Genomic DNA, 18,892 nt, shown 5'->3' with positions numbered 1-18,892 from the left:
CATGCCCTGGCAAATGCATTTTTCTCATATATTTAATGATAAACATAATAATTTCCACTGCCCTATATTCCATATTTTATCTGATCATATCAATACATCATGGTGTTTCTTTCAAAATTTAATGATTTTTTTGGTTGTTTAAGATTTTGCCATCTAGTTCACATCTTCTTGAGGAAGCTCTAATATTGTATAGAACATGTAAGCTAAAATCAGCTATGATTGCCAGCATAATGTCTCATTGAAAATATGAGTCGTCTGACTCTCCTGTGGGTATATTTTCAATGATACTGCTGAAAATTCCAGCAGGCTTTTACCCATCAGATTATAGTCAGTGGAATGCTCAGAGAATATATCTCTATATACATATGATATATATATATACATATACATATGCCCTATGTAAAGGTATTTTCTAGGCAATATAGTCTGAGAGCACATAGTCTCAAAGATAGTTCAGAAATCAAAACTTGAGCATTAACAAGAATCAGGAGACGGTATTAGATGCAAGAAAAATATGATTTTATTAGGTCAAATATAACTGTACTTCCATACACAGTCTAAGAAATTATGAATAGGTAATCAACTATTTCAAAAGACATTTGAATTTATATTTTGGTTATTCATTCATTTCTTAATTCAATAGATCTAGTCTTTCCAGAGAAAGGATGCAGAGAGAGATTAGTTAGTCTTACTGGGAAAGCACTATGTTAACTCAGACAATTCACTTATAATCAGGAAGTTCAGCAACTTGATCTGTAGATGGCTGATCCACACGTGGGCCTGTGACAAGAAGACTGGAAGTTTCTGGAGATCACATAGGTTGGGTGGCAGAATCCAGATCCATAGCCAGAGCAAGGGTAACGACGGACTCCATAACTCAAAGGTCTGAAGCCACTGGAGCCACATCCTGAAGTATAGAAGCTCCTTGACCCATAGCCCAGGGAGTGGCAACTGCTGGACCCAAAGCCCAGAGAGCCAGCATATGTGGTCCTACAGGGGCGGCAGAAGCTGGAGACCCTTGGGAGATAGCAAGGCCGCTGGCGGGAGGTGTGTACCACATGAGAAGTCTGGCATCTGACGGGCTGGAAACAGTGCTGACGACAGCCACTATGGAGAGAGGAGCCCAGATGGAAGATCCTGGGAGAGCAGAAGTTAGAGCTGTTGATCAGGTGTCGGGGGTAGGAAGAGCCACAGGAGGAGTAGGGGTAGTGTAGTTGACCTCCGTAGGATCTAGAGGAGAAGCTTCCAGAACAGCAGCTGTAGGTCATATTGAGAGATCTGAGATCAGTTAGTGTCAATGAGACAATGCTGTGTGTTTGAGTGTCATGGTCTGAACTTCAAGTTATATATCCTCACATTGGGTGTGCCCACATGCCACTGGCTCCATTCACCTCACTCACCTTTCCCATGAAAATATTTCCCTGGGTTATTAAGTTTAATTTATAACACATTCATTTATTACTTGCACTTTAATCACTTGTGGCATATATTAAGAAGATGCTCATCGTTTCTTTGCCCTGGAATTTGCTGTGGTTTGATTTTCAGTGTTATACTTTATTACATTCCCAAGTATCTTCCTGTAAGCACACAAGAATTTACTGAGACTCTGGCCCAATAGAAGGATTACATGAACTCTTTCTTCATTTTATTGAGACACTAAAAGTACTCAGAGGCTATTACTCAAAATCAGTTGTCCCTTTGATTTACCACAAGCACACTCTAATGAAATTCCTCAAATCCTGTATTTTGTTTGATTTATTCGTGTTTTAATGAGCCATTAACTGAGACCCCCTCTGCCATGTTGAGCAGGTAATTAAGAATGTCAGCTATAGAATTTCTATCAGTGATTTTCCTCAGCACAGCGCTTTCTTATACCATGTTCACTTAAAAAACAATAAACACCACAATTTGGGTGGGACTTAAAAAGAAATGTCTTTATAGATTTTCTGATGAGCCTGCTTGGTAGCTGACAACCTTAATCTTTATCATGTGTGCGTGTGGAAATCTCTTTTGTTTCATTATTTTGGTAGAAGGGTACATTCTTAAATGGTATCATTTATGTATACTTAAAGTGCAATTTTAGGGATTGCTATTTCTTTTCTTAAATTACTAACCAGGTTTTAGAGCCAACTAGATATTTTAGCAAAGTCTGGCTAACCATGTTTTTGAATAGCCTAAACTGCTCTTGCCCCCATCTCAGCATGGCAGAAGATTTAATTCTTAGCTGTAGCTTCCTTAACCAGAGCCAATATTCAAACTCTGCAAACTCAACTCTAATTTGTCTTTGAAAAGCAAACTATAATGTTTCATTTTACTAATCTATAAAAATTTTATTTACCTTTCCTAGTAATATTTGCCCCTAATAGTGTCCAATAGGGAGATTCTAATGCCTCAGTTATTTTTTGCACATTTCAAGAATATTTTATTTTCTAGCCACAGACGGAAAATGACTGGAAAATCCATAGTCAGATTAATGGGGACACAAGTTTCTTGTTTGCTTAGTGTCCATTCTTCTTCTTCTGCTCCTGACATTTTATGGGGCTTAACTACGGGAAATGACATTCCCACTGTCATTGTGTAGCAGGCCCCTTAAATGCCTGGGAATTAACTTGCATTATGCCAAGCACGCATGCTTACTTACTTTGTTTTATGATTATCTCTCCCAAGCAGAATCCAAAAGGTGGCATGCATCACACAAAGTGACCTTGTGCAATGCTCAAGCCATCGTTCTGACTCACTTAAGTAAAATAAGCTGTGCTTTATGGATGAACACCTATTGAATTTCCCAAAGCAGTGATGCCACTCTCAGCAGGTGGCCCTCCTTTTAAGGTCAGCTGAGAACTCCTTTTGATCTAGAGGTATCTCTCTATTCTTATTAGAAGTTATCACACACGCACACACACACACACACACACAGAGAGAGAGAGAGAGAGAGAGAGAGAGAGAGAGAGAGAGAGAGAGAGAGAGAGAGATTGAGAGTTTTCTTGATATCTCAAAGTTCCTGCTTTCCAAGCCAGTTACTGTATCGGAGAATAAACACTAGGATTACTTGGGTATAAATCAATCCTAATTGATGCTGCCTCTACCCATTTGTAATTACATTATTCTTTTTCATTAGAGTTATGTGCACACTTGGTAGAAATACTAATAAACAACTCATAAATGCTAATAAATATGTCCTTCTGAATGGAAGTAAGGGCAGGACTAAGCAATGCAGCTTTAATAGCTCCAAAACGGATCCTGGAAAGACTAAGGCATGCTACACTTCCTCTCTACACAAACAAGATGTGTGGGAAACATAGTCCCTGTCTAGATAGGTAAGGGAAAAATGCTACATCTGGGTAGCATTAAATTTGGACTTAACGATCTATCATCTATCTATCTATCTATCTATCTATCTATCATCTATCTATCTATCTAAATATCTATCATCTATCTATCATCTATCTATCTGATCTATCTTTCTTTCTATTTATCCATCCATTGCTCCTTCCCTCCCTCCCCTCTCTCTCTCAATATATAGTTATATATAGGTATGTAACTTTGAACATAATGTTGAGAGGGGGATGGGAGGAGGAGATCTGGGGAGTGCAGGATAATGGGGTATATATCAGAGCACACTGTATATAATATGAAATGCTCAGAAAATAAAGAGCAATATTAAGATTATTTCTGCTTCTCTCTCTCCCTCCCTATTTGCTAGTTTTTCCTCACCTCTCCCCCATGTTTTGAGAAATGCCAATATACTACATTAAAGGAAACACTAACACCCTGCTGGTCTAAAGTTGCCTTGTATTTGAACTACTTGAAAAATTGTTTCCCAGATAACTACACACGCCACTTAGCCTTTCTAAATCACCACACAATCCAACCCTTTCTTGTTGTAGAATTAACTAGAAATTAAAGAAAAAAAAACTTTCAAATTAAACAAAATTCTGCAACAATGAAAAGAATATAATATCTGTGCTCAAATCCCTGTGTATTTCGCTTGTTTTCACTTTTATTTCCTCAAAACTGACTTCTCAGAGCTAGAGAAGCTTCTTGATGCCCAAGCTAGGGAGGTTCTTTCTCATAACAAATCTGGTTTCCTACTGTGCTTTCTCCATGCTTGCCCCCTGGGGTTTATGGGTTGAACGTTGGTGTACTCCCTCCCAGGTCCATCCTGGGCTTTCCCCAAGGTCCTTTCTAATTCTCCTTGGCACCCACAACTCCCCTTGCAGTAGCCGTTCTAGCTTCGAGCAGATTCAGTTTAAGGCCTCAGTCCCACTCCACTCCCAGTGTGTCTGACGTGAAAATGCAAGTGGTGTCCAAGTTGCTCTTTTTGCACATCTGCTTCTAAGAGCCTACACTTTCGTCAAGCAAACCACTTGAAGAAATTCAGGGGTCTGCATAGAATCCCATGGTGTAACACAACAAAATCTATAGTTTTCTGGAAATTAGTTCCTCAAAACTTCAGCATTTTGCTACAACTGCATAATTTCTTATCTCTTCTTGAAACACAATGGATTAGACATCAGAGAAAAAGTTCTGTGTAGGGCATCTTTAGTATGACTGTTTCTCAGTTTTTCAAGGGCATAACAATAGTAGCATATTTGTTTTTAAATGTACTCCCAGGATTTTACTTTACAAACATATGTAGATTCATACAGCTGATATTGCTGTTATTGTTTCCTTGACAATAATGCTGCCATATGCACATGTAACTTTCATTTCATATTGAAACTATTGTAAGCACACTTAAAATATGTGTGCTAGGGCCAGGCAGTAATTTAATTAAAAAACATGTATGCTTACATATTTTACATTTATTTGGCATCATTATACTGTCATATTTAAGAATCATCTATAATCACTTAACACTTTATTATTAATCATAGGCCAATTAATTTCCGTGACTAATCCTAAAAGAGGAGTACCATTTTATTGTTATTTTATAGTAGGAGAAGCTGAGACATAAACAGGCTGTTTAATTTTCCTAAGGTCACCTTGCATAGTTAGTAGCAGAGATGGAATTTGAACCCAGATACTGAAATGAGGGCAGTTTGTGCAAAGAACAGCAATGGTAAATACAGCTTCTCCCAGTCTCTACTATGTAGAGGCCTCCCACATAAAGCACCACGTTCTATGTGTTTATAAGCCTACTGCTTTTGACTTTCCCTGTTATAGATTGTGCTTGCGCATGGGAGCCTGGATCTTCTGCTTTGGCTAGATCTGTACATCAGCATGAGATTACTGGGTGTTTGTGATTTTGAAGGTTCTGTTGTTGCTGACAGATGGATACTGGACTTAGGCTGTCCAATTTGAACGCTGACCCTAACACAAACAACTGAGACTTTGTTCTTTTAGTCTTATGCATTTTTTTCAAAACTCACCCCTTTCTTAATCCATCTTTTAAAAGATTTATTTATTCTTCTTCTGTGCATGTGAACCAGCCAGCATGCATGTGGATGTGTATGCCTGATGCTCTTGGAGGCCAGGAAAGGTGTCAAATATTCTGAAACTGGAGTGACAGAGTTCTGTAAGTGGCAATGTGGATTCTGGGAACAGACTCCAGGTCATCTGCAAGGACAATTATTTGTGTCTTCTTTGTTTCATGACTATGTTTTCTCCTATGTGTACTTTTCTAGTCACCCATTTAACTCTTAATTTTATTCTGTTTCTTTAGATATAATTCCCATGTAGTGAAAGTCAGCATTGACTGGGTGTATGTGTATATGTGTATGTGTGTGCGTGAATGTGTGTGTGTATCTTTCCATAGTGCATGTGGGGTTGCATGTTCATAGATGCCAGACATTGACACCTGTCAAGTGTCTTTCTTAATCTCTCCTCATCTTGTTCTGAGACGGTCACCAGATCTGGGGATTACCAGTTCAGCTAGAATGGCGAGCTATGAGCCCCCAATCATCCAGTCTCTGCCTCTTTAGCATTTGAATTACAGATGCACAACACTGAAGCTGGCTTTTTGCATAGAATCTGGTGAAGGAACTTTGGTCCTCTTGATTGTGTAGCAATTTATTCCACAGTGAAAAATTCACTTTTTAAAGACATACCACTGTGTTCTTAGAAGCATATGTAGTTATATAATAAAAAACTAACCAAGATAAATTATTTTCTTTATTAAAAGATGTTCTCAGACTCCTTTGTGTCTCTGCTGATGTATCTGAAAACCCATCCCTATAGTTCCATATTGCAAGGAATTATAAATCATGAGGATATTTTGGTTTGGATCTTGCAACCACCAGAATAATTTTGAGATTCATCTTTTTGTTGTATGTTTCAGTAGTGCATTTTGTTGTGTTACTACTACTACTTAATTTGCTATATATTGCATGACCTAGATGCATACTAATTATGACATGAACATTAGTGATTTACTGATTAGAGTTATTAAAGATACAAATAGTTCCACATAGATATTTTTGTAGAGATACACTTTTACTTATCTTAGGTAAAGACCTAGAAACAAGATTGGGGACTCATAAGGATTCACTCTGTGAGGAAGTGAGGGACTGGTTTCCACAGGAATGTAACATTTCACATTCTCAATGGTAATGCCTCAAAGCTCCTGTTATTCTGAGTCCTCAGCATCTTGTACGGCAAAATGATTATCATAATAATATAATTACTGTTTGGTTTATTTCAAGTTGTTATGTAACGGCAAACAATTGTGGTTTTGATTTGCCTTTGTGTGAGGAGTAATACCGCTGTGTATTTTCCATGTGTTATTTCTCTTCTGCTTGTTAAAGTCCCTCGCCTTTTCTTTTTCTTTACCCTTGAAGTCTATCAGTTCTTATGCAAGCAAGGGTCAAATCATTGACTCGGGCTTTTTCTGTATGTTTGTCCAACTGTGACTCACATCATTATTTTCTGGTTTTTGAAAGTTTCATTGTGTGTATTCTCGGCACATGGTTCTATGTTACACAAGGATATTTTATGCAATTTTATACCTTGAATAAATTTTTCTCATGCACACAACTTCCATTATATACTTCTTCCCCCTCCTATATGACCTTTTACTTCCTAGGACAGATTGCATCAACATTCATGTCATTTATACAGTCATGATTTTATGTATCTATATACAGTTTAGGACACACAACCATAAAAACCATGAGTATTGTCTTTTAGAGAGGACTTTAATTCCCCTAATGTGATTCTCTCCAATTGACTCCATATCCTGCAAATGGCATTACTTTGTTCTATTAGGCTGAAAAGGAAAATCCACCATGGAGAGAGGGAGGAAGAGATGAGAGACAGAGAGGCACTGGGGGAGGGGGCAGGAGGAGTGTGTTCAGAGAGTCATTTTAAGGATTTGGCAATACACTTGTAGAAATGTCAAATAAAAAATCTGCAATCCAGGCCAGCCCAGCATGCTGGGAACAGAGGAAAAGGTTGGGGACTTGGCAGGTTTCTGTTACAGTACTGAGAATCCATTCTTTCTCAGGAAATTGAATCTTACTCTTAAGGTTTTAAACTGAGGGATGTGAAATAGATCAATGGATAATAGTGCTTGCTGTAAAAGCAAGAGGGCATGAGTTCAAATCCCCATGATTCTTGTTAAATATGAGCCCATAATCCTAGCAGTAGGGGACAAAGACAGGCAGATCATCAAATGTGTTCTCTTTCTATCAAGCCTAGCTAAATTACCCAGCAAGTTTCAGGTTTGGCCACCATGAAGCATATTTACAAGTAACATTATGCAGACTGTATTCTATGTACACATGTATGTATGTATGCTTGCAGTAATTAATGAAGGAGAATAAGGAGAGGTATGTAGGTTAGCAGGAAAGAACAAAAACAGGGAATGATGTAATCACATGGTAATTGCAAATACACAAAAGAAGTGATTTGAAAAAACCTGGAAAGAAATAAGATTGAGAGTGTCAGAGGAAGGTACCAGATGTTCTCCTCTGATCCCTGTACTCACACCCATGGCACGTACTCATATATACCTGTGCACAGACAATATACACAACAGCTCCAACCACCCACAGCTTCTAAACTGATAGGGTGAAGCTTACACTACGAGGAAAGATAATTGACATTATCAAAATCTTAGCAATTTAAATGAAGGATGGTGGCTCACATCTGCCATTGCACACTCAGGAAGAATAATCAAGAGGGGCTGAACTCAAGGCGGATGTGGGTTATAAGTTGCAACTATGCCCTAGAAATTGTCTATTGTGTCAACAATGTCAGCAATAAACAGCTTTACAAATAACTTTTAATAGAAAAAAATATTATCCACCTTCCAGCTCATTTTCTTCCTGCCCGTGCCCCTCCCCATAACACACCCTGCAGTTTGGAGGGAGCATAAGAAATTGTAGAAGAATAAAGTTTCAATAACACATACAAGATAAAATAACAAGTTTTAGTATAGTGCTTTAAACAGTAATTCTATTATATACTCCTTTGTTGATTCATTTCTTCATTTGGTTCAATAACATTTAGCTATATCTGTGTCTTTGAATCATCCCATATTAGCTATTATTTACATAATTTAAACCTTAAAAGCTTTCATGAGCCTTGCTGACTAGAGGGAGGGATATTTATGGAGTATAGGCAACACCTAGTGACTTTCTACTGCTGAAGAGAAGGACATCACTTCCTAGCAAAGTTAGTGCCAATCACCCCTAGTGGGTGTCGAGCCTTATAAACCCATTTGCTATGTATCCTGGCAGGCCCAGTCTTGTTGCAGGACCTGTGTAAGTGACTGCTGGTGCTGTGAGTTTATTCAGGTAACAGTCACACAGTGGCCAGAGATGTGATTTCTCAACAATCTTTTCCACCTTCCAGCTCATTTTCTTCCTGCCCCCGCCCAACACACCCTACAGTTTGGAGGGAGCATAAGAAATTGTAGAAGAATAAAAGTTTCAATAACACATATAAGATAAAATAATAAGTAAGTATTAACACAGTGCTTTAAACAGTAAAAACACCATCTGAGGAAAACATCTGTCTTACTTATAAGAAAGATCATTACAGAGTATTCACTAACCAGTCCAATTGAATGCAAGCTAAGCCTGTGAATGTTCTATGCTTCACTGTAATGTTGATATTCTGTCAAAATTTATGTACAGGAAAGCACATATTGATTTCATAAAACACTGAAATGTTTATGGTAATAGTTCTGAGGACTCTTTGACTTGATACATGAGACAATGGATCTTAGTAATGAGAAGCCACATTTCCTCAGGAAATATTGGTTCAGTTAAAGTTGAGAATTGTATTTGCCATACAATGTGAATTTTCACTGCTGAACTTCTGGCTATTATTAACTTCTTAACCATGATGTCACTATATTTAACTCTGGGAGTTTGAAAGTTCTGGAGAGCACTGAGGAGTCAAAACCTTTTATTAAAATTTCTTAGTACTCTTCCTTCTTCTAAAAACTTTAATAAAATAAATTTTATGGACTATTGATTAATTTTAAAGAAGAATTACACGAATTGCAATTTTCCATCTTAATAAAATCACAGGAATAATGTATATTTAACCCAATTCCCATGGGTCAACCATTGCACTAAACATCCCAGTGCATAATTTACTCTATTTAACTTTCAGTAATTATGTAATCATTTTCTATCCTTAAAAGGAAAGAAATAAAACAGAAGCTATGTTCCACCATAGCTTTATTTGAGATTCCAAACATATTTTTGGCTTTTACTATTCATTAGTGACAATAAATTTGAATTCTCTGTTGTCAAAGTATGATGAAACCAAGACCAGAAAAATCAGTACCTTAGATCTGCTACATGCTACATCATACACTTAAACTTCAATACACAGAATGTTCCAGCAATCTTCTGAACATTTCTCTCTGAAAAATCACCTCCTTTAATCTACAGTTTGATGCTGTAGGATGATAGATATTATATCAAGTCATAGAAAAGCAACAGCAAGAAACTAACAAAACTAAACTCAAAGGAGGAAGCAAGTATAACACTATGCTGAGAAATATCAATTCAAATGAGCTGCATGGGTGAAGAAAAATGTCTTCAAGGCAATGAAACAGCAGAAAAAGGTAGACAGAAGGGAAAGAGAACAATATAACAAACAGCTATTTCAAATGTGTACTGGTGTAGGAGGTCCTTCTGTTTATGTATTGCTTTCATTGGTTGAATAAAGAAACTGCGTTGGCCTTTTGATAGGGCAGAACATAGGTAGGTGGAGTAGACAGAACTGATTGCTGGGAAGAAGGGCAGAGTGTCAGATGGCATGGATCTCCTGCTTGAGATGGATGCTGGTTAGAATCTTGCCGGTAAGTCACATACATGTGGTGATGCACATTAATGGAAATGGGTTAAATCAAGATGTAAGAATTAGCCAAAAAGAGACTAGAGCTAATGGGCCAGGCAGTATTTAATTAATACAGTTTCCTATGTGATTATTTGGGTCAAGATAGCTGGGCAGCCAGGAGAAAGCAGCCCGCTCCTTCCTGTTACAGTTGTACCAGTAACTTGACATGCATAATACCATTTACTTCTCCTAAAATTGAATATAAATGGGTGGTTATGTGCTTTTCTGTGGGGGGAGTTTTCAACTGTAGAAGTGGAGAAACACCATACATCATTAGTCTATATGCAGTAACTCCTATAAGTTATGAAAATTAACACTCACGTTCTGACTTCCACTCTAAACTTCTTTTCTGATACCCCCTCACTCTTTCTTTCTGCTGTACTTGGGCTTCTGAGTATGAGTATTCAACTTTTGTCTTACAATCTTTTATTAACACCTCAAGAATTTCTTCCATATTTCTATTTTGATAATATCCCTCCTCCATTTCGCCTTTCCCATATTCATCCAACATTGTAACCTCTAAAAAAAATCAAAATTAAACCCATCATTTGTCTTTACTACTGCTTATAGATTTCTTGAGCATGTGATCATTCACTGGAGCTTGTTAGGACCTACCAAGGATCACACTAACTCTTCCTTTCTCAGAAGAAGTTTTCAACTACCAATGCTTTCAGGCCACTTACCCTCTCCATTTTAGGATTTTGTCTGCCTTGAGTTTCTCTAATGGTATGTGCAATTGCCCTATCAAGTTCCCCAAAACACTGTATCCTTATGGTCATCTACTACCTCTTATTCTAAGTATGAAGTATATAAATTATGTATCCTGAATAGGCATCATAGGCAGATGAAATGATTTAAAAGTGAATAAATGAGCAAGGTCTATGAGTTCACTCTGTCTGAGTTATTATTAGAAAATTCATTCTCTGATTCTTGCAAATACTGATTCCTTCAGGAGGCCAGAAATATATTTCTGGGTTGGAAGAGCTGCACTCTGCCAGTTGAATTTGGATTCTGCTTCTTTGAGATAACACTTAGTCCTCAAGTGGAATAGCTGGCGGAGAGAAAGATCTTTTGTCAGCAAGTTCCTTTGTTGTACCCTTTGCTTCATCTTACAAGGGATGGGAAGAAACAAGAAATCATTGTAGGGCTCTTTACAAAGTGTCATCCTTGGGACTCCAAGTTTGGATGAAGACCAAGAGCAAAGAAAACACAGGAGCCAAAGGAGAGCTAAATTAGGATCTGATGACAGCAGTATTTCAGAATCTGGAGTGCCTCATTAGAACGGTCTGTACTTTGCAGGTGAATGGTGTTCTGTCTGGGTGATGGAACCAATGATTTTCATGCCAGGGCAACTCACTAAAACTACACAGATCACACTTAAATACTGAGAGCTGATTTCTTTGTTAAATAGCTTATTTTAAAATAAAGCAGCATTCTCTATTTCTTTATGGTATACATGAAAAAAATACAGAAGGTGTGATTGTAGCCTGTGCTGTAGGAAAAGCAAAGCAGGTGGGAGATGAGGAAGAAAGGAAGGCTAGGTGGAAAGGGAGGGGTGGGCTCTTTAGAGTGGGTAAGCTGCAGATTTCTAGTTGTGGCACTGGTTACTAGTGGACTGTGAAGCTCTGGTTGGAACTTGAAATTGGCTTGTGAAAGGTCTGCTTCTTGGAAATTGATAGAATACACCAGGGGTAGCAGGTCTACAATATCCTTAGAAATAAAGTTAAGGAAACAGAAGTGAGGACCTAAAAATGTGTCAAGCTGACATTCAGGCCTGTGATCATGAATCAATTGAGATGGAGTAGGAAGGATCTAAAAGTAGTTGGGATGAAGAAAATATGATCAAATCATCCAATTCTCAAGAAGTAAATTTTAAAGAATTGTAAAAGATTATGGTAATGGACCTTAGTCAGAAGAGTATTTAGAGGCAGCAGATAACCCTTCATGAAAGAGGTCTCCTTGCTTATCACATGCATTCAGAGAGACCTCACAATGCAGGATCAGGTTCAAACAGGACATAGAAACACAGACTTGCTGGCTGGCAGCAGATATTTTGGTAGATATTATATAACGGAAATCATAGAGCCCACAAACTTTGAATAAGGAATTTTTTTTTAAAGTTAGGAGAAGCAATGGTTTGCTGGGACTGCATAGAAGATTATAAATTAGACAAATAATTGTCACTCTAATTTAAAAGCCTGTGGGTCTGAGATCAAGATGTCTACAGTTCCCTTTTCTTAAGGAATTGTGGATCGGTTCTGTGCTACATCTTTGGACTTGACTTTTACTGCCCATCTCTTTAGTTCTTCCTCTGGGTTTTCTTTATGTGTGTCTTTCTCTGTGTTAAAATATTTCTTTTAGAAATATGGTTATATCGTATAACAACCCATCTACTGACCAACATTTACCTAATAATACCTTTTATAAATAAATAATGTTGTAGCCTGAAAGACCAGGAAAAATACTTGAGCATAAAGAACTCTTAAAATCTGATTAAAACATGTTTGCTTTGCAGTGATATAAAAGTTATTTAAAATTAAGAAAAGAAATGTTTTAGGACGTTAGTTAGATACTATTTGCCAGTTTTAATTTTCTTTATTTAGTGATAATTTTTTTCATATTTTTTTCATAAAATTTGTCATAAAGAGCTTTACAAATGTTTATCACTAGATGTGTTATGTGAGGAATACATGATAGGATTCCTGGGGGTGTTTGATGCTTCATTACTCATATCATTGAATTGAAATTGATTTTCCCATTTGAAGATCTGGCTGAATGCATCTTATTCATTTACTTAGGAGACAGAAAAAAACTTATATCTTGTGTAGCTTGTGACAATGCTATTTTCATGATTAATAATCAAGCAATCCATATACAACGTCTCTGAGTGTCACTGGCCATTCCTGACATATGTAGCAATAAGATACTTGGGTGTTAATGTTTATTTTCTGGGAACCAGGCAACAAAACCTCACAGTTCACAGAGTAATAACACTTATTTCCAACTATTAGCAAGATAAAAAATATGATGTTAATATGGAAATTGTCTGCATCCATCATTTTCATAAATGTATTGAAAGTCTGTTGAGTCTATTGATGAAGAGATTGCCCTTTCCTATGAGGTTATTTACCTTATGGAGAGTGAAGATGAAATGCAAAGCTGAGGTCCCTGGAACACAGCCAAAAAGAAACTCACTCAGACCTATGGGGGCCAGTATACATAATTGCACCAAGGTCATTGTCAATTACATAGACTACTGAAGTCAGGAGTTCATGCTGTTTATCACGGAGAAAGCTAAAACAAGAACTTTAACTCATAGGGTAGATTCCCAGTTATGAAAGAAGAGGAATAGAGTCTGTGTGTTGCACACAGCACAAAATCAGAATAGAATGACTCTATTATCCATAATTTACTGCATGTTTGAGAAGGGCTAAATAAGAATTCAAAATGTAATCAACAAAATGAAGTGATACATGCTTAGGAATGTTGGTATGCTAATAGCCCTGACTTGAACATCATCCATTATATACCTGTGCGAAAAAAAACCACACTGCACCCCCGTAGATATGTACAAATGTTATGTGACAATTAAATTTAAAATGTATGGTATATCTGAATAAAATGTCTTGTCAAACATTTTACTATATATGCTTTTTATATGAAAATAAATTTGATCATAACAAAAAATAAAAATAAGCCATTAATAAGTGAATTTCAGGAGCGGAAGGCTCTGGCTGTTGAAGCTTCTCTTGGTCTTCAGTGTTCAACAGACACTGGGGTGTTCTTACCCCAGAGTGCCTCCCCGTCTTTTCCCCTACCTGCCGCAAAGCTCTGTCAGTGCAGCAGGAAGACAATACACCCCAATGTAGGGGAAGCGGAGCTCTGTTCTCCTCGGAAGCTATTCCTATCTAGGAGGAGATAAATGGGAAGCATCCTGCTGAGGCTTCTGATTTCAACCCTCCTAAAACCCAGAATTATCTTGAAAAGTCCTTCCCTCTTGTTCTGTACCACATTTTTATCTGTTCTTCCATCCATGTGCTCTCTCATCTCCCCTTCCTCCCTCTCTTCCTTCCTCCTCCTCCCTCTCTCTTCCTCCTCTTTCTCTATACTCCCTGATTTTCTCCACGTTTTCCTTCTCTTTTTCATTTTCCCCCTTCTCTTATCTTCTTCCTCCTGCTTCTTCTCTCCCTTTCCCTCTCCTTCCTTCCTCCACCACTCTCTTTAAGCTCACCTATCTTACTGTGATAAAGATGGGCAGACTAAACATGGACTTGCTCTCTGTGCTGATGAAACTTACCACAATTCCATGCAATGACATTTAAAAAGAGGAGCAGATGATGACACCCCAGTGTCAGGAAAAGGTCAGATTCCCCAGAGTGTCAGAGCAGGAAAGGCCTTCAGACAAGCAATGTGTCATTGCTTCTTCTAAGACCAAGCAGAATACAGCTCGTGGTTCTGCCATGACCCCTGCTCAAGCATCTTGCTTCAAAACAGAAGTTATAAACACATTTACTAGATACAGCCAACCTTCCCTCAGCTGCCCAACAAGGATGAAGAAATACAAAATACTCGCTATGGAGAGAATCATCTTCATGCTTTATGTCACTTGAGACACCTGCAAGTCTTCCCTTTTTGTTCCATGAATCTGCCTCCCATTCTCAGCTGTCATAGTGTGTCAAAACTGCTATTCTTCTCTCTGGTATTTATGGCCAAAGGAGTCATTACTTGCCATCAGGGGGCCATCTGCACAGTGTCATTGGGTACTGACACACAGACCCTGTTTAAGCTCTGAGATATTAGATTTCTCAGAATGGGTATTAATGCTATACATCCATCTTCCACATCCCCAAACAAGAAAGTGGTTATTAACTGTTTAACCTGCACAGCCACAGGAGCAGTGGGTGTACCGTGTTGATATAGAGAACTGCCCTTTACAACAGAATCACCTTGTTACAAACAGAAATTAGATGCATTATTTCAAATTTTGGCTTTGTATTTTATTGTCTAGGACAGACAAATGCTGAGCAGGTGTGGTTAGGGAGTCAGGAACGGAGTATCATTTCTGCACTGTATGGGCTCTTTTATGCGGCTACAGGCTAGCTGCTGGCCCTGCAACATAACAGAGTGATGGAAGTCCTCTCCAACCACTGTGAAATGTCAGCATCACAAGGACAGCAGTGAGAGGAGGTGGGAATGCTACATTTTGTTTTAAGTTCTCTAGTTATGATTTATTTATTTGCTCATATTTTGGATTATTTTATAACCTAAATGACTCATTGCTAATTCTGCTGTATATTCTATAGCAATATTACTATTGACCTAAACTTTTAGCAACTCAGATTCTACTGGTTTATGAACCATTTTAAATCAGAGTATCTAACTTCAAACCACTTAAAGGTCTACGAAGCAGTTTGTGAATACCAGTAATGCAGATAGATGGACAGATAATTTGTGTTAAGGCTGTTGGTTCCTATCCCAATCCATCAATGCAGGCATTTTCTTTTAAGCATGGACGATGAAGAAAAAAGTATTTGTGTTTCTTTCTCTACAATTTCTTTTTTATTGTTCTGGTAAAACACACGTCCTTCATTCTGCGACTCATTCTTTTACTAAGTATAGAGATGCTAATGAATACAGTGACTAATAGTGAATGGGGTGTAGTCTTGGATCTGAGAACAATGAGGAGTGCTTAGAGTGGCTAGGAGTGATGCTGAGCACACCCTCGTGCTTGTGATGGGCTCCAGACAATGATGAGTGATAGCGGCTGGCTAGCATGTTTTAAAAGAAGTCTGAAGTCCATATCTCATGTGTATTCTTTTAAACTTTTAGGTATTGGTATTGTTTAGAGTTTGACAAAAAAAGGAACTATATGTCTAAGAAATAGACTGTGTGGGCTGGATTTGATAGAGCACATGATTGTGTTCTTATTCTCCCATCATGCTGAAGGGAGGAGGACAGGGTGTGTGTAAGAATGAAGCGGACACTAGCACATACCTGAGAAGATAGCCACAATGTTGTGGCATGGTGGGCAATTACGCTGACTTGGTTAATTTGGTTAACACTGTGCTTGCTTCCAATGATTGGAACTTACACCTGACAGAATATTTCCTTTCAGCAGGATTTTAGAAAGTGTTGATTTGTAAACAAAATTCTGTTCCTAGCAATAAACCTAAGGTGAAATCAAAGAAAAACATATATAAACCCACCTGGAAATTGGAAGCAGACAAGATCGCCTGGCAAAATTGGGAGCATGAAGGGGGAGGTAGAAGGAAGGGGAGAAAGGGAAGGTTTGAGGAGAACTTGAGAAAACTAGGATAGTCAAGATGGACAGGCAGGACATATATGATAGCAAGAAAGAGATCTCTTGATTGAGGGAGCCATTCTGGGGGTTAGCGAGAAACCTGGTTCTAGAAAAATTCCCAGGAATCTGCAAGGATGACCCCAGCTACGACCCTAAGCAAGAGAAGCGGGTGCCTGAAATGGCCTTGCCCGGTAGTCAGACTGATGATTATCTTAAATATCACCATAGAACCTCTGTCCATCAGCAGATTGAAACAGAGGCAGAGACCCACATCAGAGCTCTGGGCTGAGCTCCCAAGATCCAGTGGAAAAGTGGAAGGAGTGAGAGTGTGAGCAAGGAAGACAAGACCACGAGGGGCTCACCCACTGAAACAGTGTGCCTGAGCTAATGGGAGCTCACCAACTCCAATTGGACTGGACTGAACAAGCATGGGATCAAACTAGTCCTTCTAAATGTGGTTGACTGAGGGCACTGGGATTTATCTCTACTGTGTTTACTGGCTTCTTGGGACCCTATTCTTTTTGGATGTGTACCTCGCTCAACCGAGATGTAGTAGGAAGGCTCTTGGACATTCCAAGAGCAGGATACCTGGCCCTCTCTTAGGATTGGAGGGGGGTGGGGTTGGGGAGGGTGTGTGAAGGAAGTAGGAAGAGGAGAGAACGTGGGAATTTGGGTTGGTATTTTTAGAGTAATAAATAAATATAATAATAATAATAAAAGACTTTTACTACAGCTACTAGGAGCCCAGAGAAAGACCATTTAAAGATTTTGGAATCTTATAAGATAAACTTTAAAATAATAGTTGTTGGGTGCCTCTGAAGTTTCTTGTCACTCAAGCCATGTAGTGAGGTTTTAAAACAAATTACAATTAAACAGATTTTGCAGAACAGGCTCTGCTGATTTCAGTATCTGTCACTTAACCCTTTCACATTTCCATTGGATGGATTCATAGTTCAGTGATGGAGGCCATGACATTTGCTTTTTAGCCACTGATGTCAAATATTTGACTCTGTTGGATGACATCACTATATTTGTTCTGAACCGATAGGAAACATAATTATATTGAAAACTCACAATGACTCTCTCACATATTTTGTTATTTCCGGCTTTTAGTCAGAAGTAATAAGAGGAGAAGTTGAGAAAAGGAGCAACAGAAACATACAGCCAGAATACTTACCAAAATGAAGTTGCGTCCTAGAGAGAAAGAGTGCCACAAAGTTGTTTTGGGGGAGATGAAATGCTGGGCTGCCCATGTAATGAAAACAATTCAGAAACCTGGGACTGGCGTCTGAGATGCGTCAGAGTGAATTATAAAGCTTGCAATTCAAGTTGTGTCTGTCCTGACTTTTCAGATGCTCTAGGAAGGTGAAGCAGGAGCCACAGCTTTGTAGCAGCCCAGTCATGGGTCCCTAGTCCGTGATCAGGTCTAGAGAGCTGCTTGCACTGCTAATACTGAACACATCTTCCCTCAGCCTCAAACTAAGGAATATCAGGTAGCCTTTACATAGAATTGTTTAAACAGTGAAGGTGTTCTGTAACCTGCCAGGAGGTCCAGCCAATATTGGTAGCAACTCTATAGTATTTCTCCAGAGAAGAATGAGGGTGGCTTGGGAGCAGCAGCAGATATCTACAGCCATACACAAGCAAGGAATGACCAGCATAGGTTTTTAAAGGAAAAAATAAGAGAATTATGTAAGTTATTTCAGACACAAAGTTCATTTGTTTTAGATTCAAACCTCCACACTAGGGTAAGTTCATTGGCGAAGGCACTATGCTAGGAAAGTGTTTTGACTAAAACATCTTTACTGAATTGTTACCGGATCCAAAACGGTAAAGGCTTGAACTCTTGCATGTGTACATATGCGAACATATGTGATTAATGCAAACCTTGTGGCATGTAAAGAAGTAATAGCCCATACATGCTTGGGCTGATTAAAAGCTTTTAAAGCAGTACACACCTCAGGAGAGGCTGGAGCGAGCCCTTTCCCACTGCTAATTTTGTCTGGGTTTGAGAAGAATCATTTTATTTTTGTATCAGCAAATTTCACAGCTACTAAGCTACAGGTCTCACAGACATTTATTTGCTACTCATTCTCCCATAAATAACACCCCCAGCTTGCAGATGGGGTAGTGTTGTGGAGAGGGTCACCTGACTGGGAGGAACATGGCCTTACACTTGAAACATGAATTATGAACAAGTGTGAAGAATCTGAAAGCAGAGACATTCCAACAAAAAATACTGATGCAGAAAGAAGCTATTTCCGTCATCTCAGATGCTTTCCATATCATCCT

The 18,892-nt window shown here is 38.5% G+C and overlaps 1 protein-coding gene across 1 annotated transcript; it reads right to left on the bottom strand.

Moving 5' to 3' along the window:
• Positions 1-740: 740 nt before the first annotated feature.
• Positions 741-1,268, bottom strand: LOC119825727 (keratin-associated protein 13-1-like). Its single transcript, XM_038346802.1, has one exon. It carries the CDS (start codon positions 1,266-1,268, stop codon positions 741-743), a length of 528 nt encoding a protein of 175 aa, XP_038202730.1.
• Between the last annotated feature and the right edge of the window lie 17,624 nt (positions 1,269-18,892).

The sequence above is a fragment of the Arvicola amphibius genome, chromosome 10, assembly GCF_903992535.2.
Source record: "Arvicola amphibius chromosome 10, mArvAmp1.2, whole genome shotgun sequence".
In the NCBI taxonomy this organism is placed as follows: Eukaryota; Metazoa; Chordata; class Mammalia; order Rodentia; family Cricetidae; genus Arvicola; species Arvicola amphibius.
This window is presented reverse-complemented; position numbering and strand designations above follow the sequence as displayed.